Below are 27,853 nucleotides of genomic sequence, written 5' to 3'. Positions count from 1 at the left end.
AATCCGAAATGGTAAAATCATCTTTTGCAAGTAAGTGAGCTATATGGTTGTCATTTCTCCCAACATGAGTACCTCCCACTTTGCAAAACAATTAAGACATGACCTTGTTTCACTCATAAACATGCTTGAGCTGCTCCAAACCTCCTTGTCTTCTTGTAAGGCCTTTGTTACTTGTAGTGAATCACCCTCAATGATAATCTGATGCAATCCAAGGTCCAATACCAGTTTAACTGCCTGTAGAGCTCCATATGCTTCAGCTAAAAAGAGGTCAGGAAAAACTTGTTTCCTCTGCCTCATTGTGGCAATGATTTGACCAGCACAGTTCCTAATGACAACTCCTATACCAATCACTCCATTGGCCTTATCTACTGCACCATCCCAGTTAATTTTAAACCAAGTCGATGGGGGGCCTTCCACACAGCTTTTGAGGAGCAGACCTGGATGGCTCTGTTGTTGTTTCAAGGATCAATGTCCACCTCAGCCATCAAGTCTAACAGAATTCTAGTCTCTCTGACAATGGAATTAGGATGAGTAAACTCCTTGATAAAAATGAAAGCATTCCTTCTCCACCACAATTTTCTTGCCACCATCACAAACTCTAGCAATTCTTCTACATTTAACGTCATAGCTAAAGACTCAAAAAATAGCAGCATAGGGGCCTGAGGTAGAGCACATTTTTGAAGTCTTTTAAAGCATTGACTCCATACATCCATTGTTGCCTCACAGCTCCACAAGGCATGAAAGACACTCTCTTCTTCCCTGCAACAAATGGGACATAGTGGATCATCCACCACTTTCTTTTTGAATAGGTTGGATTGAGTGGGGAGAGCCTCTGTCAGACTCTCCAAAGGAAGACTTTATCCCCAAGTGTTACATGAAGTTGCCATATTTTGTTCCAAACATCTTTAAACTTTTTACTTGTAGAAGCTTGGCCTTGAGTTGCCACCTCCCTTGATTTCTCCATGTGGTATGCACTTCTTACTAAGAAGAGCCATCTTTGGCTCCATGCCATATAATTCTGTCCACAGTGTTCATAGTGCTAATAGGTGTTTTCAGGATCAAGTTAGCTTCCCCTTCCTCAAAAGTATCTTTTACCAGGTCTGTCTTCCACTGCCTAGTCTCAGGGTCAATCAGTTATGCAACAGTTGCATTACCATCTAGAGTCTTGATTGGGCTTGTGACTTTGCTGGGATTAGACTGGACTAGCCATTTGTCTTTCCAAATAAGAATGTTAGAACCAGTTCTCACCCTCCAGAAAGAATCAGCCTCTACAACATGTTTGGCTACAAGAAGACTTCTCCATACATATGAGGGTTTAGAACCCACTTTAGCTGTCTAAAATGTCGCGTTAGGGAAATACTTGGCCTTTAAAATTCTAGCAGCAAGAGAGTTAGGGTCTTGAATCAATCTCTAGCACTGCTTGGACAACATTGCCTTGTTGAAACATTCAAGATCCCTAAAGCCCAAGCCTCTAGCTGACTTGGCTTGCCTTATTCTTTTCCAGGATATCCAGTGGATCTTGTGCTCCTTCTCTTGTTGCCCCCACCAAAAATTCTGGATGGCTTTGTTTATGGACTGTAGTAAAATGGTAGGCAGCTTAAAGGCACTCATTGTATAGGTTGGTAGGGCTTGGATCATTGCTTTAAGGTAGATTTCTTTCCCTGCTTGAGATAGAGTTTTAACTCTATGATTACTGAGCCTCACTTTGATGTTATCCAAGATACATTTGAAGGATTTGAGCCTATCTCGACCCACCACAGATAGCAATCCTAAGTACTTTTCATAGGGAATGGTTGTCCTCATACCAACAATAGATAGGATGTATTCTTGAGTAGGTCTAGTTGTGTTCTTGCTAAAAATAATTGAGGTCTTCTTGAGGTTAAGTCTTTGGCCTGATGCCATCTCATAGGTTCTTAATAGGCTTATCAACCTACTCCACTCCACTGTTGTTGCCTTACAAAACATGAGGCTATCATCTGCAAAAAAGAGATGAGAGACCCTTAATTGACCTTTTGAAACTGGAATCCCATGTAATAATTTGCCTTCCTCAGCTTTGCATAGCAGATTGCTTAGAGATTTAACATGCAATATGAAGAGGTATGGTGACAATGGGTCACCTTATCTTATGCCTCGAGTAGGGAGAAATTCTGTTTGAGGTTCACCATTTACAAGGAGGGCATATGAAATAGTTTCGAATTTTCAATACACTTCATCACTAATTCCACCCATTGACTGCAAAACCCCAATTTGTAAAGGACAGCTCTTAGAAAAATTCACTCCACTCTGTCATAAGCCTTGCTCATGTCTAACTTTAAAGCCATGTAACCTTCTATTCTTGCCAATTTACATTTCATTGTATGCAAAGCCTCAAAAGCCACAATTATATTATCAGATATTAGCCTATTGGGGACAAAAGCAGATTGAGAGGGTGAGATAATACAAGAAAGCACATTCTTTAATCTATTAGCTATTACTTTATATATGAGTTTATAAAGTACATTACAGAGGGAGATAGACCTGAATTCTGTCACTTTTGTAAGGGCTTTCTTCTTTGGGATGAGTGCAATGAATGTGTTGTTAATGTCTCCCAGGCTGCCATTTGAGTTAAGAACATTCAACATAGCTTCACACACCTGGGGTCCCACGATTGGCCAATGCTTTTGATAAAAGATTGCAGGGAAATCATTTGGTCCGAGTGAGCTTAGGCCATTCATGTGAAAGAGAGCTTCTTCAACCTCCTGTTGTCAATAAGGTTTAGTCAGCATTTCATTCTGTGTGACAGTCACTCGAGCCTCCAAGGATGCAATGCATTCTGTAGGATTGTGTGGATTTGAGGAGGTGAACAATTCTGCAAAGTGATCTTGGAATAAATTTCTAATTTCCTCTCTTGAGCTTATTTCTTGGCCAAGACTATCAACCAGTTTTTTAATGATGTTTGTTCTTCTCCTGTGTGATGCACACTAGTGAAAATATTTCGTGTTTCTATTTCCCTCACTCAACCATCTTTGCTTGACCCTTTGCTTCCACGAGGTATTCTCAGCCTTAAGGATTCTGTCCAACCCTATTTGCCCCTGCTTTATCTCCTCAGTTAATTGGCCTGTATTCCTTTCCTGTAGTTTGGAGAGATGAGCCATTTGGTTACTAATATCTTGCTTAGAATTGCCAAAAATTGTGACAGCTTCTGTTTACAGATTTTAAGGCCCTCAGAAGTGAGTTACATTTTGTTTCCAGCCAACTTGGGTATCTTCCAAGCTTTCTCCACTGTTTTAACACAATCTAGCTAGCCTCAAATCTGAAAGGCTTTAGATGTCTATTTGCATGAGGTTGCTGTTGTTCCATAGTAATCCATATAGGATTGTGGTCTCTGAGTTAAGGGCAGGGAGAGTGAAACTCTTGAGTCAGTGTACAGGTCTGACCAGACAGTATTACAAAAGCCCTATCTAGCCTTTCTTTAGTGAAGGCTCTCCCTTGCCTTCCATTGGACCAGATGAATTTATTTCCAGAGTAACCCACGTCACTGAGTCCACATCAAAAGACCTCCATTTGATTATAACATCTCAAAGGCCCTCCACATTTCTCCCCATAGCTCAATATCTCATTAAAATCACCTATACACAACCATCCTGTTGAGGTTGTAGGTATCAAAGCTTGAGGTAGTTGCCAACTTTCATATCTCTTTGTTGTGTTTGGATTGCCATAGAACCCATTTAGGTGCTAGGGAACACCCTCCTTCATATCCTTTACTAACAGTGAGATATGTCATTGAGTATAGGACAACACTTCTGCCTCCACTCCTTCTTTCCATAGGAATGCAAGACCTCCACTAGAGCCCTTCGAATTAACCATAAAACTGTGCTCAAAGTTCAATCTCCTTTTAACAGATTCCACCTTTAATCTTTTGCACTTTGTTTCCATTAAGAAAACAAAAGTTGGGGTCTTATTTTGCACCATGAGATGCAAATTATTCACTGTCAAAGGGCTTGGGAATCCTTTGACAAAACATCAATCACCTTCTCATTTTTTGTTCTCTTAGTGACCTGTGTTGCAGCTTCAGCAGTTGACTGAGCAACAGTCCTTTTAGTGCCACATAGATAGCTTACATTACTCTCTCCTAGGCTTGCTAACAGACTTTCAAAACTTCTATCCCTTGCTTTCCTCTTCCAACTAGCTTTCTTTTTAATTTTCTCCAGGGCTTGGACTTGGTTTAAGACAAAATAGGCCAAGGATGAAGCTTGGGCCCTCATGTCATGGCTGCCCTCGAGGCCCAAGGTTGACTTTTGGACTTTACCTTTACAGGCTATGACTGGTGCATTACTAGGACAGTCTGAGACAAGCCTCTACTGCTTTAAAGGTCTCCTCAGACTTCTCTAAAAGTGGCTCACTAACACTTTCCTTAAAAAGCCTATGGGTTTCCTCTGCAAGATTCCTAGGAGAAAACATGTTTTCAGTTGCCATCTTAGATCCTGCAATGTCAACATCAGACATGTTTGTTTCCTGACATTCCATCTTTGACTTAGAGTTTTTGTTTGGAGCTTCATCCTTGTCCTCCCCTCCCTTCCTCCATGACTGCCCCTCTTCATGGTGATGACAGACTCCTTCCCTATATTTCTTTCTTGTATTATCACTCTCCTTGACTACTAGTGCTCACATCCACACCCCATATTGCAGCTTGCTACTGCCAAGAGAGCCAACAAAGCATCCTTGCTGAGCATGCTCTTTGGAGAGCTTCTGAGATGTCCACTTCCACCCTTATCCTCAAGAATTTCCCCCATCCAATGTCCCTGTCATTTGTCTGGACTGTTATTACTCTCCCGATGCTTTCACCAATCTGGACTCCCACATCATGTGTCATGCTTGCAAAATGCATGTTATAAGCCTGCACCCAGAACTCTTCCTTATGGAAAGAAACTTCATTGATGGATCTGTTACCTTCAAACACTTGAAGACATAGCAACCATCTATGAAAAGACCATGGTCTGCCACGTATAACATGTTGGAGGTCCTTCTCTTGGTTAAACTCGATGAGATATTTGTTTGTTCCAACTTCTGAGAATTGAATCCAACTCTCACATTTCCAAACTTTGTACATAGTAGTCTTGAAGGCTTCTCAATTAACTGGTCTTTCTGTTATGATCATGGCCAATAAACAAAACTTACCATGATGCATGGCTTTGGCAATGGAGTTGGTTGGCAAGATCACTACCCCTTTTTCCTTCTTAGTGAGACTAAGACCTTCCCACTGTTTTGCTAAATCCTCCTCCATTGTAACCTCTTCAAACCAGCCAAGTTAGTCTAAGGGACTCAACTCTTCCTAGAGAGAAAAAACCTCACCAGCAGGAGAGGACTCCAGAAGGTTTTCACTTCATTGGCTTCATTCTATAATTGATTATGCATGTTTGACATAAATACGCGCTAATGGCAATGATAGGGGCATAGGGCTACTTGGATTCATTTTCTCCATTATCGGTTTCATTTGTCAATTGTGCCAAAAATAGAGAGAAGATTATTAAAGGAAAGTTCAATGTTTGATGAGGAGAGTTTCAAGAAATTGTTTTTAAAGGAAGTTAACCTCTATTTAATTGACATGACAAGACTTGATTTGTTAGAGATTTTAGTTTTAAATTTCTTTATCAAATCAAGTCTTGTCATGTCAATTAAATAAAGGGTGTGTTTTACATATCAAGTTTCAAATATAATTTTTCATTATGTTGATAAGTCCATTTTGATTTTTTTTACTTTTGTGTGTTGGCCAAATTCGATGTTCAAAACAATCGATAAGAGTATCTCTAAATTGTTGGGATCAAGTTTTAGAGAGAGGTAATACAATAGATGAGATTATCTCTAAATTATTATCTCTAAATTGTTGGGATCAAGTTTTAGAGAGAGGTAATACAATAGATGAGATTATCTCTAATTTGTTGGGATTATGTTTTGAAAAATGATAGTATGACTACCAAATATGTCCACCAAATGTATCCACTCATATATTTTTATTTATTTCTATTTTTTTACTTTTATTAATGTTTGAGTAAGTGACTATTAGTGAATTTATATAATTTTTTTTATTTTTTTTCTTAATGGTTAAGGATGTTTAAAAAATTATTAAAATAAAGAAAAAAAAACACATTTGTACAAGTGTGCACATTTGGTGGGCACATTTGTTAGTCACCCTAGCATTGTCCTTATGTTTTAGAGAGTGAGTAAAATCTTATCTATAGTTTGTTATATTCTTAATTGGGTTTGGCATTTGAATAGTGGGTAAGATAATATGTAATTATTTATGGAAAATGATAGTATGACTCTCAAATATGCTCACTAAATGTGCCCACTCATATATGCTAATTTTTTTAAATTTTTTCTTAATAATTAAGAAAATGACTATTAGTGAATTTTTATTTTTTTAATGATTAAGGATATTTAAAAAATGCTTAAAAGAAAAAAAAAACCATATGCATTGGTGTGCATATTTGGGAGACGCATTTAGTATGCACCCTAGCATTATCTATTATTTATTTTTATGTGAAATTTCAAGTTGGTATATTTGAAAAGGTTTTTTTTTTTTTTTTTTTTTTCATGTATTGAAAAAGTTATTAGAAGACTTGAATGAGAGACTGGGCTAGTTTGGATAGTGAAATGAGACGGGATGACTTTTTGTGTGAATGAATCCAATGACTTTTTTACCCTTTTTTTCTCTCTACGTGAGAATTAGGGTTGCCATTGGTTTTGCTTTGGCCGAGGGTTTCTGCATGGTGAATCCAGGGGAGTCGTCGTCTAAGGCGGCAGCTCAACCGTTTGCTGTGGCTGGGAAGGAATATGGAGGCACTCGAGAACCTATAAAGATTGTGGGTGGAGGTATTTTACATAGAGGCTATGTTGATATAGTGGTTGATAGACCACAACCTTTACCAGCATTGAGTATCCCTGTTCGTGAACCTAGATTTGTCGAGGGGGAGATGTTCTTTACATTTTCTCAGGCAGAAATCTCAAAATCGACGGAACCATTTCATTTTGCGATTGTTCTAAAGTTTCAACGTCGTCGGCCATCTCTTGATCTTATTAGAGGATTTATCAAAGATAGATGGGGTTTACAGTCCATGCCAGTGGTTGGGAAATTACGGAATCCACGTAATATCCTGGTTAGATTGATAAATGAGGATGATTTTGTATCTATTACGGCCAGAAGAAATTCGGATGTTGATGGAGTCCCTTATAAAATTTTCCACAGGCCCCAGGATTTAATGAAGATGAAGAATCTTCTATGGTTCCTGTATGGATCACATTACCAAGGCTTCCACCAATTTATTTTCAGTATTCTATGCTAAAAAGTTTTGGGGATGGATTCGGCTAGTTCTTGAAATGTGACAATGCAACGTTGTGCGTTACGAGACCGGAGGCAGCGAGAATATGTGTGGAGATGGATGTCTCGGTGGCACTCAAATCCCATTTCTGGACTGGCCAGCCTAGGATCCAGAGCAGTCATTATCATGAAGTTATTTTTGAGCATGTTCCAGCATATTGCATTTGGTGTCGAAAACAGGGCCATGTGGAAAACCAGTGTAAAGCTAAGGATAAGAATACCAGGAAGGGGAAACAAAAGGTGGTAGCGGAACATGATAGAACGAGGGCTGAGAAAAAGGTTTGGAAAATGGTGGGTGAGAAAAAAATGGAAGAGAATGTTCAGCCTACCGTATTCGAACGCGAGAAAAAAGTAGAGGCAAAGAAAGACAAATCGAACGCGAGAAGGAAGGCTATTTCGGAATGGATTCGAAAAAAAAAATAATGCCGAATATGAACATCAGATTGAGGTTTTGTATGTTGATCCGAATGGTGTGTCACTTTCAAAGAATCAATTTATTCTACATGATAATCCTGTGGATGTTCCATTGGGTCAGTTGATTACAGATAGTAAGAAGGAAAAATATGCTGAAGATGTTCGGGCTGGTGGAGTAGCACTGGCTCCCGATTTGTCTTGGTTTGAGGAAACGAAGATGATGGGTGATAATGCCATTGCAGATGAGCTGTTAGGAGAGTGTGGGTCACCCAGAAGTTCATTAAAACTGATTGATGAAACTCTTGAATGTGAATTATGTCAAAGTGATAACAGGAAGGTTATTGTGGGTAATGGATGTTCGGATCATCTGTTGCTGGCTCATTCATTGACGGATAATGAAAATGAAGAAGAGATCGAAGAATTAGCAGCTAAATGTTATGATTCGAATAGTGAGATTGAAGCCCCGAAAAAGAAATTTCGAGGAGGAAAAATGAAAAAGCCAATTGTTGTTCTTGAATGGACAACACGCTCCAATAAATGTTATTAATTGATGAATATTTTGGTTTGGAACATTAGAGGGATTTGCTTGTCGAAGGTAAGGTTGCGGTGTGTTCTTAATAAACATCGCCCTTAGGTTGTTGCAATGTTAGAACCATTTCTTTCAGTAAATAAGTGTGCTTGTTGGGCTTGGTGGTTATATCTTCCCAATTATTGTAATAATATGGAAGTGGGTGGTAAGGTTTGGTTGTTCTGGGCCGATGGCATTGATTTTCAGATGCATTTGGTGATGGATCAAGCTGTATCTAGGTGGTTTTCTCATGGTAGTTCTCGGGTGTTTGTGTCTTTTATCTATGCCAGTTGCTTTCAAGAACAGAGGCGTCTTCTTTGGAATTATCTGATGAATATGGATGCTGGTGGTTTGCCGTGGTTCCATGGAGTGGACTTTAATATTATTCAATCTGCAGGAGAGAAAATTGGTGGCATTGGTCACTCATCCAGAGGGTGTGTAGATTTTAATAATTGTATTCAAGCTTGTGGTTTGGTTGATATTTCCTATTTCGGTAATTGGTTTTCCTGGTGCAATGGAAGATTAGGGGGTGGGAGAATTTGGGCTAGACTTGATAGACTGCTAGTGAATACAGAGTTCTTAGTGAATTTTCCATATGGCCGTAAGGAGTATCTCCCTCGAACGTCATCTGATCATTGCCCAATGGTTACATCGTTGTTGCAGGAAAGGCGTGTTGGTCCGAAGATTTTTCGCTTTCAAAGAATGTGGTGCCATCATGTTGATTTTCTGGATGTGGTGCTGGAATGCTGGAACCAGGAAATTCAAAGGTGTGCAATGGTGATATTCAGTGGTAAACTAAAGCTGTTGAAACAAGTATTGAAGAAGTGGAATAGGGAGCTCCTGGAACTTGAGACGTCGGTTCAGCAAAATTATTCTTTGGATGTGGAGGCAGAGCTTTTGAGATGTAAGCAAAAGCATATTCAGTATTTGCATAGAGAGGAGATTATGAGGTGTCAAAAATCAAGAATTAAATGGATGAGTGAAGGGGATGAGAACATGGCTTTCTTTCATGCTTCCTTGAGTTGTAAAAAGAAGTTTAAAGCAGTGGAAAAAATGACTCTTGAAGATGGTATCATTCTGGAATCAAGTGAAGTGGTTCTTGAGGGGATGTGGACTTCTTCCAGAAGCTGCTTTCGACGTCAGCTGTGTCCTTTGCGGAAACTGGTTTGAATCTTTTAACCTCTAGTATTTTTTATGCTAATAATCGGTTGCTTTGTAGAGTCCCTCATATGCTTGAAATTAAGGAGGTCTTATGGTCGATTCCGCAAGATAGTAGTCCGGGGCCTGATGGTTTTTCTGCAAGTTTTTTTCACTATGCTTGGGATATTATCAAAGATGACTTATTGAAGTTGGCTATTGAATTTTTTGAGGAAAAGCCGTTAACTACGTTTTTTGGGGCTACCAATATTGTCTTGATTCCGAAAGTGGAAGATCCATGGAATTTCTCGCACTTCAGGCCAATCAGTTTATGTTCTGTTGTTTATAAAATCCTTTCAAAGGTTTTGGTGAATCGGTTGGAGCCTATCATGCAAAAATTAATTTCTGAGGAACAATCGGCATTTCTAAAGGGGCGGAGCATTTTTTATAACATTTCTATTGCCCAAGAAATGATTCATAGTATGAACAAGAAAGTGAAAGGCGGTAACACCATGATTAAAATTGATATGGCAAAGGCGTATGATAGGGTGAATTAGAGGTTTTTGTTGGAAGTGATGAAGCGTTTGGGATTCTCGGATCATTGGAGGAGTTTAATCTTTAATTGTATTTCTTCCCCCAATGTGTTCCATGATGCTTAATGGTTCGATGAAGGGTTTTTTTAAACCCTCTCGTGGCATTAGACAAGGTGACCCTCTTTCGCCATATATTTTCATTTTATCACAAGAGCTTCTTTCTCGGATGATTAATGATGATTTTCAAAAGGAGAGAGTCAAGCCTTTTTATGCTAATGGAGGTACTTTGATTTCTCATTTGTTTTATGCGGATGATGTTTTGATTTTTGCAAATGGAGGTAAAAGATCTTTAGTGCAGATTATGAAGACCTTACATGATTATCAATCTATGTTGGGCCAATTGGTCAGTCAGGATTAAATCCTCTATTTTTTTCTCTTCGAAATTTTCGCTTGCTTTGAAATTAGAGGTATTGAGGGTAACGGGGTTTATGGAGGGTAAATGGCCGTGTAATTATCTTGGTGTTCCATTGCATGTGGGGCGGCTTACTATCAAATTATTTGACCCTTTGTTGTTGAAGATTCAGAAGAAACTAGCTGCTTGGAAGAGCCATATTTTATCTTTTGGAGGTAAAATTACGCTTCTCAAACATGTTTTATCTAGCATGTCAATTCATGTTTTATCTGTTATGAATTTACCTAAGGGTGTGTTCAAAGCTCTCAAGAGTATTTTTTCTAATTTCTTTTGGAGCTTGAATGAGGATAAAAAGAAAAGGAAGTGGGTGTCTTGGAAAAATATCTTACCGGTTGAGGAAGGGGGATTGCGCATTCGGAATCTTGCCGATGTACAAATGTCATTATTCATGAAATTTGCTTGGAAGTTACTAGATGGTAAATCGTGTTGGGCAAAACTTTTCTGGCTAAATATGTGGGTGAGAAGCATCCATTGCTCCTTTCTAATTCTATAGGTTCAAGGTTTTGGAAGGGTATTATGTCAGTGATGCCAACTGTGACCAATAATTCAAGAATCTTGCTTAGAAGTGGTGAATGTAATTTTTAGTTTGACAATTGGTTAGGGGATGCAGCCATTGTGAATTTGGAAGAGGTTAGTGGAGATGAAAATTTATTGGTGGCTGAAATCCTAACTAATACAGGGTGGGATGTCATCAAATTGCGTACGTTGGTGTAGAAAGAAATGGTTGAAAAAATTATTGTTTCATCAATTCAAATTGCTAGGGGTACTAATGTGCATATTTGGCAGCCTAGTTCATATGGAAATTTCACTACTAAATCTGCTTAGCATCTCATTAGGGTTCAAGGACCGGTTTCTTTGTGGAGAAAATGGCTTTGGCATAAATCTATCCCCAAGAAAATGTCTTTTCTTTGTTGGCGTGCTTAAAAAGAGGCGCTACCAGTTGAGGATATCCTCATTAAGCTCGGAATATCTCTAGTCTCTTAGTGTCATTGTTGTGTTTTACCAAAGCAAGAATCTATTGATCATATTCTTTGTAGTGGTGATTTGGCTGTTACGGTGTGGAATTTTTTTGCAGCTATTGCGGGGGTTCATTTGCCTCAAGTCCGAAGATGGCATGTAGTCATGAATGTCTGGTGGCTTCGGGCTTCTTCTTCTTCTCAAGCAGGGTGTTGCTGTGATATTTTGCCTATCACTATCACTTGGGCATTATGAAGAGTGCGTTGTGATGATAGAATGAAAGGGAAAAAAAATGATTGGAGAGGGGTGGTGCAATGGGTTAAGCTAATGTTAATTGATATTTTTTCTGTGCACAGGAAGTTTGATAGATGGCGGCAAAATGATCTTAAAATTTTACAAGATTTAAATTGCCCCATTGCTCAGGTTGTTAATAAAAATATGAGAGCTGTGGCGTGGAAGAAATCGTGTAGAGGTAAGTATAAACTTAATGTCGATGGTAGCTCGCTCGGAAATCCTAGTTTTGGGGGTGGAGGAGGTATGATTAGAGATCATGGAGGTCATTTAATTGCGGGTTTTGCAAATCATTATGGGCCGGTTTCCAACAATGTGGCTGAAGGAAGAGCTTTAATGGATGGGTTGAAATTGGCTCAACAATTGGGTATTCGAGATATAGAGGTGGAGTCAGATTCTGAAGTTATTGTGAGGTGGGTTGAGGACGACAATTGTAACTTATGGTATTTATGGGATTATTTGGATGATATAAAGAGGTTGTTTTCTGAATTAAATTGTTCCATTCATCATATTTATAGAGAAGCTAATATGGTTGCGGATTATCTTGCTAAAGAATGTGCTTATATTCGGTGTAAGTATTTTATAGCTTCTGACATTGGGCAGGGGATTCTTAGAGGCATATTACGGACGAATTATTGGGGACTTCCATATTTATGAATGTAATTTTTATTTTGATCTATGATTTATTTTTTTGAGCTTGGTTTTTTTTTATTCACCACCTATGTTATCGCTCAAGTGATTGTTTTGTAATCACGGTTTTCCTCCGCCGTATGTGAGGGCTCATTAATAAATTTGGGACGGGACTGCTATGTGGGTGGCTATTGGCTCTTCTAAAAAAAAAGATAATATATTTTAGATGAGTTGACTAAAATATTGTTAGAATATTATTTTTTAATATTTTTATTATTTTAGAATTGGAAAAAATTGAATTGTTTATTATATTTTACTTGAGAACTTGAACTCAAAATTCAAAATGAGTTATTTCAACACAACAACTTTTTAAGGAGTACAAAATTCATCTCTAAACAACCCAATTAGATATTGATCAATAGGGATGTAACCGGTCCGGTTCTGTCCGGTTTTGGACAAAATCTATAACCGAACCGGTATGTATCGACTTTGTATTTTCCAAAACCGATTATGCACTGGTTACACTCCTAAACCGGTACTTCTGGTTTTACTGATTTCCGATTAGGTCCGGTCCGATTTTTCAGTTTTTTTAAAATGAAATTTAGATAGTTTATCATTAAAAATTTGTTTATAAGAAAACAAAAAAAAAAAAAGAATTGGTTTAATTCTTGAGTCTTCACAGTTTATTCAAATCCTCAACCAATTGATAAACATTAAATAGGACAGATGTTATTCAAGTAGAAAAATTACAAAACCCTATCAATGTAATTTCACAAACCCAATCACAAAACCCAATTAAAGTAAATTTCGGATTCAAAAAATCCTAATATCACAAATATCGTCTATCATAATTTCAAAGTAATTTCACAATCCCAATCACAAAACCCTAATATCACAAATAGAATAATAAACACAATCTCAAAAAATCCTAAATTTCAGATTCAAAAACCCTAATATCACAAAACAATCACAAAAATCTCAATATCACAAAACTCAATCACAAAAACTATAATATCACAAAACCCAATCACAAAAAGCCTAGTATGTAATTTCAAAAAAAAAAAAAACCTTTGAGGGGGCACTGGGCAGACTCGACAGAGAGACAAAATGAGGCCGAGAGAGTTGAGACTTGAGAGAAGAGAGAGTGAGGGACGAGAGACTCGAGAGTAAGAAGGGGTGAGGCCGCGAGTCAGAGATGCAGACGAGAGAGTGAGCCGTGAGAGGATGAGAGAGAGAATGATGCAGAACGAGATGGGAGGGAGAATAAGACTTTAGGAATTAGGGTTTAGTTATACGGGAAATGACGTCGTTTCCTATTGAGTTAATATTTCAATGTGCTTTTTTTAAAATGGTAATTAAAACTTTTTTTGATGGTATGGAAAATTGATTTAATATACTATACTCTAATATATTAGACTATATAATAGTATTAACTATTAATATTAGACTATTAGTATAGTTATATAATAGTATTAGTTATAATGATTTAGTATAACTATATTAGTATAAGTATAACTATAGTCTATAATAAACTATAAGTCTATTAGTATTAGTTAAATAGTTATAGACTTATATATTAGTATAACTATATAATAAATTAGACTATATAATAGTATTAATATTAGACTATTAGTATATAGTTATATATTAGTATTAATTATAAACTTTTAATGATTTAGTATAACTATATTAGTATAAGTATAACTATGGTCTATATTAAAATATTGGTATTAGTTAAATAGTTGTAGACTTATATATTACTATGGCTATATAATATATTAGACTATATAATAGTATTAATATTAGACTATTAGTATAGTTATATATTAGTATTAGTTATAAACTTATATATTAGTATAGCTATATAAATTATGATCAATTAAATTTTCATTTTTAAGATTAAACTTTTATTTTATAATTATATTATCTTATATATAATTATATTAATAGCATATGATCAAACAAATTACAAATGTTTACATTTAAGATTAACATTTTATGTTAAAATTTATAAATTATAATATGAAACTATTTCATATATGATATACAATTATATATATTATATATAAAAATTCCACATATAATTATACATTATATATAAAACTTATATATAAAAAATATTTTGTATAATATTAATTTTGTATAAAACTTATATATAAAATATTATTATAAATATATATATATTTTTTATCAACCGGTCCGGTTCGGGAAATCGTAAAACTGGAACATGATCGGTTCCGGTCGATTTTTACATTACAAGAACAGGTCCCGGACCCCGGTCCGGTCCGGACCGATTTTCCGGTTTAAATTTACACCTTTATTGATCAATCACAAGTATATGCCAATAGGGAAAGAAAAATTCTACAAGAAAGCTGTTGGGGTATATACGCCAAGCCCAGCTCAAGACTCACAAGCACAATCCATGATAAAGTTTCCATTAGGGGTGTAAGAAAAAACCGAAAACCGATTGAACCGAATCGAGCTAGTGGGTTCGGTTCGGTTTGAAACTGGTTCAGTGTGGTATCGGTTATTAAAAATGAAAACCGGTCCTAAATTAGTACGGTATTGATTTTCATATTTTGAAAACCAGTTTAAACCGAACCTGACCGGTACATATATATTTTTAATTTTTTATATTATTATATATATTATATGCTACATTTCTAATTAATATAACATGAAATTCTAATCTTATTATTCAAATCTAATAATATTATAACATAAAATTAATATACTAGTATAATTAGATACTAATTATATTATTTTAATCTTATTATTCAAGTTTATTAATCTCACTAATAAGTTAGACACTACTTATATTATACGACTATAATTGAACATTAAAGAATTAGTAATTGTTAATAATAAATACTACATTACAATTAAGTTTAGTATTAAAAAAAATATAATATTAAACATATATAGTGTCACACATATAAATGGTAAACCGGAAAATCGGACCGAACTGGACCGAAATCGAAAAAATCGAAAGTTTCAATTTTGGTGATGAATCAGTCCTTAAATTTTCAAAACCAGTATATACCAGTTCGGTTCCAAAATTTCTCCAAAATCAAACCGAACCGGATCGGTTACACTCCTAGTTGCCATCAAGAAGCTGGAGAGTAAAAAGAGTGAGTGATAAGGCCGGCAAAGCAATAAAGGGAAAAAGACATGCCAGACATGAAAAAGAGGATGAAGTGACATAAAGTCCAATTTTCACCAACCACTTACAGAATCTCAATAAAAAAGAGATTTGAGAAAAATGGACTTCGATTGAAAGACAGGGAGAGAGATATTCTTCAACTTGACGACAAGAGACACCATTTCTTTTCTCTAGGCCAACGGGGTCATCAATCCCCATTTGTATAGTGAGGTATGGGAGACCATGTGATACTGTAAAATACTTCTATTATAGTTGATATACTCTTCAAACAACCTGTGGAGGTAGGCCTTGTACCGAACCACGTAAATATGTGTGTCTTCTTCTCTATTTATATTTTTTGCATCATCTCTCTATTTACTATTATGAATGTATGTATAGGCACCAAATTGCCATCATGGGTTTCCAGTATGCGGGGAGATTTTAGGTATTAATAGTTGGCGCTGTCTGTGCGATCGATTTATTCTCTACACGAGAAGTGGGAGGAGGATGATTTTCCAGCTTAAGAAATCATCTTTGAATGAGCAGATAAAATTCCTCTAAGATAAGTGTTTTCAACCTTCCATCTCTTATTTTTATTAATACTGCTGCCGGAAGAACAAAAGAGGCGAGAACCTAGTACTCGGATGTGTACTGTGCACTTAAAGTGCACAGTGCACCCAACTAAGAGGTGAGAACTCAGTACCCAGGTGTGCACGTAGAGCACGTCCCGACAATCCATGGTATGCACAGTGCCATGCACAGTGCATGATGGATGCACGTCTTCGTGCACCCAAGAGGCTCACGACGACCACCTAATGAGGATGCCAGTGGCCACCACGTGGATCGCCAAAGACTTTTGTTCTGATTGTGCATGGCAAGCATAATGCCATGCACAGTGTGTGATGGGTGCACGTTGTCGTGCACCCAGAAGGCTCTTGGTGGCCAGCCGTGAGCCTAGTGAGGATGCCAGTAGCCGCCACCACATCGACCATCGATGATTTTTGTCCTCGTCGAACTGGTCTCCAACCATAGGGGTTGTGCATCGTTTGTGCAATGGGTGCATGTTGTCGTGCACCCAGGAGGCTCACGATGGCCAATGGTGAGCCTAGTGAGGATGCCGATGGCCACCACGTGGACCGCCATCAATTTTTGTCCCCGCCAAGCTGGTCTCTGACCACGGGGGTCGTGCACAGTGCTTATAATGAGTGGCTAGCCGAGAGCCCAGTGAGGGTGCAGGTGGTCACTATTGGAGTCCCCCTTGGTGTTTTAGTCACCGGCAATGTGGTCCTCAATAATAGAAAGTGCTAGTGGGACTTTCCCTACCGAACAAGTGGCAGCAGACAACATTCTAGCCACCATAAGGAGTTGCTCACTAGGGATTGTTCCACAGCCACCCATGGTCGACATCACCTTGCTCGACCAGGGACCGTTCCTCAGCCACCCATGGTGAGCATCAACTTGCTCGGCCAAAGCTTGCCCAGCTAGGGCTTGCTCGACCATTAGTTGCTAGGCTAGAGCTTACTCGGCAATAGACAGTTGCTCAGCAATAACCCTTCAGTGCCCAACTTGCCACTTCTTGTGGCTGACAACCACCTGAGTTACATGACACGTTGCATGGGCCATGCAACTTGCGCTAACTGACCACGAGCTTCTTGCTAGCATGCAGATAGGCCGAGCTCCATTTTCATGGAGGGCAACAGGTAGTATCTGACCACCCTCATGGCGAGCTACATCTCACCACCCTCTTGCTGCTACTTAGCTTAACACGCATGTAAAGCTGCTCAAACTGCGGCAACCAAACACGACAATAACTCTCCTCGCCACAATAGCTTCCTCGCCCGTTGAATATTGCTTGCCCACAATAGGTTGCTTACGATATTAAGGTTGCTCGCTTGGGTATACAACCCATGCAAAGCATGATTGGAATGGCTAAATGACCTTGAATAGACGGCTCAATATCACAGGCACCCCAGATCTTCATCATTGCCAAAGCATGGCTACTCGCAGGCCTCACTTGTGTACCTCAAGCATTCACCACACTAGATGAAATGACTCAGGTTTGCGAATCTCAAACTTGTAATTTGGATTATCTACACTAACCTATTTGATATTTCATATGGTCAAGATCCGTCTCCCATCACAGTTGGGTGGTCGAGATTAGTATCCCACCATAGCTGTACGGTCAAGCCATCTCCAGCAACGGCAATAAAGTCGATTCTCCACACTCGCATTGGCGAACAACGGAGGAAACACCTCTCCTAAGTGTCCAATATTTCCTCGCCCCAACGCGGTCAAGCACATCTCCCGCCAAATTAGCTAAGTTGATGCTCTGCGCTCACATCGGTGAACAATAGAGGGAACACCTCTCCTAAGTGTCCTATCTCTCCTCGCCTCAACGCAATTGAGCACATCTTCGCCAAAGCAGCTAAGTTGAAGCTCTACTCTCGCATCGGTGAACAACAGAGGGAACACCTCTCCTAAGTGTCCCATCTCTCCTCGTATCAACGCGGTCAAGCACATCTCTCTTCAAAGCATCTAAGTCGATGCTTTTCTCTCTCACCTAGTGAACAAAGGAGGGAACACCTCTCCTAAGTATCCCATCTCTTCTTGCCACCCAGCGCGGTTGAGTCCATCTCCCGCCTGATTATCGAAGCCGACATTCTGCGCTCACACCCGGCGAACAAAGGAGGGAACACCTCTCTTAAGTGTCTCATATCTCCTTGCCATATAGCATGGTCGTGCCCATCTCCCGCTTGGTTATCTAAGCCGATACTCTGCACTCACACCTGGTGAACCAAGAAGGGAACACCTCTCCTAAGTGTCACATCTCTCCTCGCTTCAATGAGATTGAATAATATCTCGCCCCTAGAACAGTTGAGTCCATCTCCCTCCTAACTCTCCAAGTTGATCTTAGCGCAGTTGAGTCCTTTTCCCGCCTAGCTTTCCAAGCTGAGCTTCGCGCTCACCACTAGCGCGGTTGAGTCTGTCTCCCACCAAGCTCTCCAAGTCGAGCTTCCTGCTCGCCACTAGGGTGTTCAAGTCCGTCACCTACCTAGCTCTGCGCTCGCACCTAGCTCCGAGATCTTTTTCACTTAACACAAACAAACAGAAAACCAAGGATAAGCTCCCAAACTTTATTTTGCTATAAGTTTCCACAGGATATCTCTTCCATGACTTGTTTTGAAGATTCTCAAGGCCTTATTGTTGAGCAGATAGGCCTTAAGAAATGCCGCTACACCTGGGGTAAAGTTGCCATTAGGAAGCTAGGAGGAAAAAAAGGGAAGGGATAAGGCCGAGCAAAGCAACAAAGGGAGAAAGGCACATCAGACACAAAAATGAGGATGAAGTGAGATAAATTCGAATTTTTGACCAACAACTGACATAGCCTCAATAAATAAGGGATCTGAGATATGAGAAAAAGAGACTTCAGGGCGACTACTACTGAAAGACAAGGAGAGAGATCTTCTTCAATCTCATGACAAGAGACACCATTTTCTTTTCTCTAGGTCAAAGGGGTCACCATTTGTACAGTGAGGTATAAGAGATCATGAGAGACTGTAAAATACTCACATTGTAGTGGATTTGCTCTCCAACCAACCCGTGGACGTAGACCTTGTGTTGAACCACCTAAATCTTTGTGTCTCCTTATTTATTTACATTTTTGTATCTTATTTACTGCTATGGATGTACGTACGGGCACCATACCGATGTCCCAAACCGCCATCATGGGCTTTTGGTCTACGAGGATATTTTAGGCATTAACAGAAGCCTTACAACATGCATCTTAACTTAACCAACATGTGATTTGTAATTTTTACTGTTCTATCTTAATGCTTAAATATGTGTGTGTTTAAATAGAAGAGCAAGAATGACAAATCATATGTTGGTTAAGTGGAGGTGTGTGGTGCAAGGTTGATGCCGAACAAAATATAGATTATTTTGCAGGCTAGTTACAAGAGATTTGCCCAAAACACAGAGTAAACTCTGAATAATATTGATTAATAGTAAAATTTGAAATTATTTTATGAAGGTCACAAGCCAGACTTAAATAGTTACAAAATTTGAAATTATAAAGTTTTTTACAAAAATAGAAAAATCTAAATTATTGTATGAGAAATAAATACATAAATAAACAAGAATTCTATAAAAAATTTGGTCAAAATCAAAATCAGAATCACTTTCAAATTTGTAATCAAATATTTACTAACAAAGCAAGAATAAACATAAATATATGATTTGTGAGAAAATAACTAATATCGTAAATATATATGATTTGAGGGAAAATAATTGATGTTATCATGAAGTGATTGAGGGAAAAATAACTGATATCCCATATCAATTTGAGTTTGCACCAAAGGTTTCCTTGTAGAATTACTCATAGGGAAAATAGGTAAAGAGAAATTATATTTGTAGTTTTAGAGTGTGTAAGTCTCGCGTATTTTCTTTGAAAAAAATATATAAATATGAGATCTATATAAAAAATTAATTTTTTGATAATAGATTTCACTTTTTTTTGAAAGAGCTTGCACAGATCTTGATTTTATTGCTCCTACCATGAATAAGGTATTTAAAAGTGTTCAGGTGTCAAGACTCAAGACTTCTTGGCTTGTTTGGAAAAAGTTTTTATCCCAAAATTATTATCTTATCTCATTCTTAAACATCACTAAAATACAAATACTTTCAAACTAATTATTACAAATTTTTTAAACTTTTAAATAAAAAGTAAAAAACAATTCAACATTTTCAAATCTCCAAATAAAAGTGATATTAAAAATCTATATTATAACAATATTTTAATTTTATTATATTTTTTATTCAATTTTTTTTTCTAATTTCTCAAAACTCCATAAAACTCAAATTATTTCATTACTATTTATAAATTATCTTATTATTATTTACAAAATTCTTATTTCATTTCGCTCTTCAATAAAAAAATTTTGTATTTTTACCCACCCAAGCCCACTCTATTTTTTAGGCTCAAACTCAGAGACCAATAATCCAGCCTACCTGAGAAGGAATGTGGTATAAGGGGAAGAGGAAAAAATTTTTAGGCACTGCGATCTCCACCGCCAGCCACCACCACAATCTTGGTTCGCCGCCCAACTACCACAAGACGTCGCAATCCCAGCGCTGGTAAGCCTCTTTCCGCCTCTTTCTTCTCTGCCCCGTTCTCCTCTCTCTCAACCTTGCATTAGCACAAGGGTTAACATATTTGTAAAACAAAATGCACAGAGAGGGATTGTGTAAGAATCTAATAGCAAATGGAATTCTGTCCAACTTGTGGAAACATGCTGCAGTATGAGTTACCTCATATGGGCCGCCCTTCTCGATTCTTCTGCCCGACATGTCCCTATGTGTGCCACATAGAGACCAAGGTGTGGTCCGTTGAATAAGCTATTTTAGTTGACTGATTGATATGCAAAGATCTCTTGTGCTACTTTTGAGCGTTATGCATATAATCACTATATGACTTTGTGTGCATATATCTGTGGTTTCATAATTGCAGGTTAAGATAAAGAAAAAGCAGCGTCTGGTTAAGAAAGAATTAGAACCCGTCATCACCGAAGATGACATGAAGAATGCGTCTCATACTGACGGTGTGCTTCATGCCAACTTTCTGTTGGGTGGATTAGTTTTTCCTTTTCTTTCAGTCTTTTTAGTTCTGGGTAATGAACTAATTGTCAGCAAATTATGAATTGGGAACATCGGTGAAAAGTGGGCAGAAGTTTCTTTCAATAAGCTAATTACTTATCAATTAAAATTCCATTGAAATGGAGATAGAATGTGATATGAGGGGAAGAGGAAAACTCTAAGGGAGTAACAATTCATGTTTGAATCTATACATAATTATTAGTTCCTTTTTCCGCTTGATGTCTGGTAATGATACCCTGCAAATGGCTATAATTATCTTGTTTTATCTGTTAAAGCATATACCTAATTCAGACTAAAATAATAATAATAATACAGTCAATATTGATTGTACTGGTATGCCAATTTGTCTGATCAAACATCAATAAATTCACAACGGTTCCCTTTTTAGTTGGTGAACTGGTTCTGTTTGCCTCATAGAATTGGAGATAGCTTCTACTTCTTCTTCTTCTTCTTCTTTTTTCAATCATTTGGTTCTGCCTCTTTCTGCTTATAATTCTTGCTGCTGCTGTTAAATTTGTTACTTCTGTGTGGGAGTTATGTCCAGCAATCTGGTGCCGAATTATTGCATATGTGTCACAGGTGTCATAGGCTGAACTGTTAAACTTTTCATTCTGCTACATTCTTTTTTACTTCATTGTTTGTTTTTATTGATTATACTGCTTATTTTTCATGCTTTCTTGAGAAAAGCTTTTTTCCCTTTTTCTGTGGGGAGGGGTTGAGGTCTAGACTTTTATTTTTATTGGCACCGGGTGTTTGGGAACAAAGTCATGACTAATCCCAGCAGGGGTGCACATGCCCTTGGTAAGGATTTTCCCGCAAGTGCACCTCAGGTAATTCAAGAGAAGTCGCCCCCCCCTACCCCCCAAAATCTGATGGCCCTAGAAATTGTTTGTAGCCAAGAGGATTCGAACCTTAGACTTGGAGGGAGCATACCACCAAGACCTAAACCCTTACCACTTGGGCCAACCCATAGGGCTTGACTGAGGCCTTAGATGCTGAACCAACTAGACCACCCATTTTTGTAGGATGCTTCTTATATTTGCATGAAAGGTGAAGACATGCTACATAGACGACTCATAACCCTGTATGCTTCTAGATGTGGGATTGTATAGGATTTATCAGTCAAATGAGTGCCTACCCTTTTGGGTATTGTTGCTACTCACTGAAAATTCATGAAACTTGATGTTGAATAAACGTTCTGTTGTGTGTCTATAGGATTCAATGGCCTGTATGCCTTCTGGCCCTAGCTTTAAACTCGTTTGGATAATGAATTGGGCCAATGTTGATGATCCATAAGTTTATTCAAATCTTGATAAATTTAGTAGTTGGATGTATAGCTTTTGTTGGTAAAGCGGCAAGGTGGTGAACATTAATAACTATAGCAGGTAGTTTTCATGCTTCAAAACATTGATTTTTTTTTTTTTCTACACTCTATTCCACCAAATGAAAGAAATTTTAATTGACCTGTTGGTTTGTGTCTGACGTTGTCATCTCTTTTGTATGTGAGTTGTTTGCTGATGGTTTGGATCCCATTTATTGAGATTGATGAGTGGCAAGAAGATATAGGTTAGATTTACCAATGAGTGTCTGGTGGAGACAATGAGTTGAAGTCTGTTGGGATGGTTTGCCTTGGGGCCGCAAAACCAACCACTCTTTCATCTTCTGTACAGATTGATTTGAAAAATATGTTCTGTGGACTGGAGGATTCCCAGAAAGAACAGAGGCAACAGTTTTGAAATATAGGATTATAGTTGATATGGATATCAGCCCCTGCTCCTTAAGCTCAGGTGGTGAATGAATGGAATGGGATTGTGATGGGAGTTATTGATGGTCAAAGAACTGATAAAAGAAAGGGATACACAATCGACTTAAAGTAGCAGGGGCAAAGGTTTTGTTGCATTGGCCAGTTGTATTAGGTTAAGTTGAGCTTGATAAAGTTAAGACCTTTCCCCACTCATGGGTATTGGAGACGTTCTGTTGTTGTCAAATATCTTTAGAGTTATTGATCTTCACTGACTTCTTAGTTTATCTATAACACCCTAATAGAAGGTTCAAACCATATGGTTTATACTCAAAAAGGACTAGTCAATGACACAATTGGAGCCCCATTGGAACCTTATAAAAAGTAAAAACTTCTCCTTCTCAAGCAATGTGCGATCTCATACATTACCTACACTTATCCTTATCATGGGGTATCACAATCTCCCTCTTTTAAATTCCCGACGTCTTCATCGGGTCCATCCGTCGTAGGTGGTATGGCTCAAGTCTCACATTTCTGGTTAGGATAGGCTCTGATACCATTTGTAACACCCTAATAGAAGGCCTAAACCACATGGCCTATACTCCAAAAAGACTAGTCAATGACACAATCGGAACCCCATTGGAACCTTATAAAGAGCAAGAACTTCTCCTTCTCAAGCAATGTGAGATCTTATACACTACCTATCCTTATCCTTATCATATGGGGTATCACATTACCAGTCTTATTTGGTGCTGAAAGCATGAATCATTATCTTATTTGCTAAGCTTTAAATTTCCTGCTTGATGCTTTTCTAAATGCTGTTTCCTTCTTCTTCTCTCTCTCTTTCTTTTTTTTTTTTTTTTTTTTTTGATAAGTAATCAATGCTGTTTCCTTTCAATGATGTTTTCTTTACATATTTAATATTTTCAAGAGAAAAGGGCTAATACTGCTATTTTGGCTACTTGGTCTTGTTTTTCATCCGCCCTTCTTTTTAACCTGCCTCTTCTTTTTCCCCTAATTAATTTTTTCCTTATTATGCAGCAACATGCCCAAGATGTGGTCATGGAAGGGCTGCTTACGTACAATTTCAGACTAGATCAGCTGATGAGCCAGCAACCACATTTTATACATGCTTGAATGAGACTTGCAGAAACAAATGGAGGGACGATTAGATACTTTCTCATACCTATACTTCATTTGTTCCTTCTACGCTGTATAATGAGATCTTTGCTCATTTGTGGTTAAATTAATTCTCAAGCTCCCTAAATTCATGTCTTTTCCTTTTTCAAAATACAATAGGGTACCGTTTGGATAGTGAATTGTGATGAGATGAAAGTTGAAAGTTAAATAAAATATTGTTAGAATATTATTTTTTAATATTATTATTATTTTGGTATTTGAAAAAGTTAAATTGTTTATTATATTTTGTGTGAGAATTTGAAAAAGTTGTAATGATGAGATGAGATAAGATGAAATACTTTCACCATCCAAACGGGACCTAAATCAATTATTGTTGAGCCTTTCATATATATATATATATATATATATATATATATATATATATATATATAATATAAACTTTTCGAACGGTTAGCCCCCTTTATAGTAGTTTTCAAAACTTCCAAGTTTTTGTGTGGTAAATTCTTTATCCTTTTCTCTACTTTTCTTTATTAAATTCCTCTATAATTTTAAATTTCGTACAATAACATTATGTCTCTTGATATTAGTCTTAAATTAATTTTCAATTTTGCATAATAACATCAATTAATTATAAATAGTCGATATTAGTATTTGAACCACTTTTCTGTTGGCAAAGACAAATGGTGTCCCTTGTGCATGGAAGATAAAAGCAACCAATAAAAAATATGAAAGACATAGGAGAGAATTGGCACTTTTGAAGTTGGGTTTACATCTTGTGCAAAAATCAATAGACGAGCTTCTACTAAAAACTACAAAGTGAACTGAGAGGATCACTTTATTATTCATTACATGCCCATTTATTTGACATAACTAGTAGTTTTCCTTGAATATACAATAGTGATATTTTTAGAACTTTCGAAGTCATTCTTCTGCATCACCATCACCTCCTCCATGAGGATGATCCAATGGAGTCGTTGCAACACCACGAACAATGGGGGCGGCTTTGTCCAGCTTTTCTAAGCTTGTGTGCACTATAGTTAAGATTGGAAACTCTTCCAATACTAGTTCAGTATCAGGAATCAATGAATTTTTCAACATACGAAGGTGGTCGTATAAGCCTAAGACAGAGTGTAGGGGTGCTAGTTCAGTTGTAATAATGATATACATATAATTTTTTTTTTTTAAATTAACCACTTTGCTTACTGAGTGGGGCGGTCGAGATGCAAAAATTTTAACTAGATAGGTAGGGGATAGGTGTGGTACCCTACCCACCCGGTAAAAACCACCTTGCCAAGTTATTAGTGTGAAAAAAGTAATGATATCACAAAAAATAATAATCTACCCATCTGCCTGTTTACCACCCCTCACATCCTATGTGGTAAATCGGGTTTACTAACAAGTGAACTGCCTAACCCCTTCATCTCCTCCACAAAACCCTCCCCTTCATCTCCCCCCTTAGTGTCTTGTGAATAGAAAATTTGATGAAAAAAACCAAGTGAAACTCAAACCAACCTAAAACTAAGATCGAGGAGAGAGAGAGCGCTTGAGGAGAGAAAGGACTTGGTGAGAGAGAGTTTGATAAGAGAGAGAGCTCTTGATGAGAGAGAGAACTCGATGAGAGGGAGAGGGAGAGAGAGAGAGAGAGAGGGGGTGGGGGTGAGAGAGAGCTTGATGAGAGAGAGAGAGCTTGAGGAGAGAGAGAAAGAGAGGTCAAAGAGAGAGAGAGCTTGAGGAGAGAGAGGTCTCGTATACCATCTTGTGTCTTAGTCAAATATCATGTAAAAAAGACCCTTATCTCTTCTTTTCTTTTATCTTCCTATCTCTTAGCCACATCTCTCTTCTCTCATTTTTACCTTCTCTTTTATTCTCCTTATTTATTTTTCTCTCTTTTTGGTCTCTCTCATCTCATAAATATTGTTGTGCACAAATTATGAAGGCATCTCGAAGCAAAAGAGATGTGAGGATCGCGCTAGCGCAAAGGGACAAACCACATTACCAGGACAAGTGGAAGGCAAAGAAGAGAGTCTTTCCTTCAAAAGGAGGAAGATGAGGTAACATTGGCCTGTAGAGTGCAACTAGTCCAAATAGGGCTAGCAGCACTATGTGGAAGGTTAGGCTGACACACCTTAGCATAGGGTGAAAGAAATGATTTGACACCCAGAACTAGTCAAGCAAGAAGAGGCACCAATCATATGAAGTCAATAAAGGATAGTGTAGAGGGCGAGTTATGAGCCTAAGATAAGCAATGATCAAAGAAAAAACTCATACAGATGTAAGGGCTTTTTGGGATAACATGAAAATGCTCAAAAGGCAATAGTGTCGTATGCAGAAATCCATACTCCACTTGAAATGTCACAATTGAAGTGAGTTTACAGAAAAGATTAAGACTCTATAGGTCATCTCCTGTGAACCCAGAGGTATGGTCCAACACCATGTGAGAGACCTTTATTTTGGGAGGGACTATGGATTGGACGCAAGGCAAGCTATAGGAATGTGCATGCCATGTCCTGTCAATTCTCTGTCATCTTGTAGATGGACGGTTGAGACTAAAGGGTTGTTATTCAAACATGCCCAAAGTCAGAACTACATCAAAAGGACACTTGACGGTCCGACTCTGTAAAAGGAACTAGACCAGATACAAAATCTCATTTTTGAGATTGTAAGTATTTAAACTTCTTTGGAGTCAGAGTCTTCAAAGAAAGCAAGTGACTTCAAAGGGAGCAACGGGAGGAGGAACGTAAGCTTCGCCATAGTGTTTTAAATATTGTTAAGATAGGTTAGCTTTTAAGACAGTATTGAGAATGTGAGGTAAATGTTGTGGTTATGTTGTGAGATTTAGTCTTGCATATTCAGTAATTTTCTCCTTTATTTTCATGAAAATAATATATATCTTTATTATGTAAATGGATTATCTTTACACTGTGATTTTGAGATGCTAAGTTTGAATAGTTTAGGTTGATGATGTTGTGGATTTTTGGGTGCGTGAGTCTCACCTTGTGTCAATCATCATGGATGTGTAGAAGAGTCTTCATGCCATTCCTATGACATGTTGCCACGAGTTTCATTCAGGGAGTAAGGGTCATCGTGATGATCGGGGTGAAACATTTTTGTATTGGCCTCACTTGATAGACGGGTCGAGAGATTTCCCGGGCGTATCATGTGTGGTGACTTCAAATAGGTTGACCCTGTAGAAAGTGTCCCTGGGTCGATCATATATACCTTGATGTGTGTTGGATGACTTGAAATAGACAAATTAGCTTCTACGTTGGTCAGGTAGGAGTGAATCCCCAAGTTGAATGGTGAAGTGATTCCTTGTGGGATTTTTATATGATGGTATATAATGAGTTTTATGTGCTTAAAAAGAGAGTGGTTCCTCACCTCGGTGATAAATATGTACTCTAGAGATTTGCATAGAGGGTAATTCCTTAAAGGGTGATTGCTCGTCATGCTTACATACTAGTGTTTTATTCTAAGGATAGTTCCTAGCCTTAACTATGAATGCATGTGTTTTTCCCTAGAGGGTGATTCCCTGCCACACATAAATATGTATTCATAGATCTTTTACATGAAACTATGCATTACATCTTCACATGCATTGTCTCTCATTAGTAGCTTTGTCATAGCTATTTAACCTACCTATAGTTTCGTTTATTAGTACTGAAGACTTTGATATAGATGTAGCCCCAAGAGATGTTTCTAAGGAAGAATGATTGATCTCGCTCGAGTGATAGTAATGGAGGCCTGTCTCCGTTAATAGCTGTTTGTATTTTGGAGATGTATTATTTAGTCAGGCGATAAATCATGTTTAGTCTGTCATAC

At 37.8% G+C, this 27,853-nt stretch overlaps 1 protein-coding gene across 1 annotated transcript; it reads left to right on the top strand.

Moving 5' to 3' along the window:
* The first annotated feature begins 20,472 nt into the window (after window positions 1-20,472).
* LOC121247865 (DNA-directed RNA polymerase III subunit RPC10-like) lies at window positions 20,473-24,161 on the top strand. Its single transcript, XM_041146330.1, has 4 exons — window positions 20,473-20,634; window positions 20,734-20,876; window positions 21,008-21,098; window positions 23,936-24,161. Exons 2-4 carry the CDS (start codon window positions 20,763-20,765, stop codon window positions 24,064-24,066), a joined length of 336 nt encoding a protein of 111 aa, XP_041002264.1. The 5' UTR covers window positions 20,473-20,634; window positions 20,734-20,762; the 3' UTR covers window positions 24,067-24,161.
* The last annotated feature ends 3,692 nt before the right edge of the window (window positions 24,162-27,853 follow it).

The sequence above is a fragment of the Juglans microcarpa x Juglans regia genome, chromosome 1S (genome assembly GCF_004785595.1).
Source record: "Juglans microcarpa x Juglans regia isolate MS1-56 chromosome 1S, Jm3101_v1.0, whole genome shotgun sequence".
Classification (NCBI taxonomy): domain Eukaryota; kingdom Viridiplantae; phylum Streptophyta; class Magnoliopsida; order Fagales; family Juglandaceae; genus Juglans; species Juglans microcarpa x Juglans regia.
Note: the sequence above shows the minus strand (reverse complement) of the source record. Positions and strands in the feature narration are given on the sequence as shown.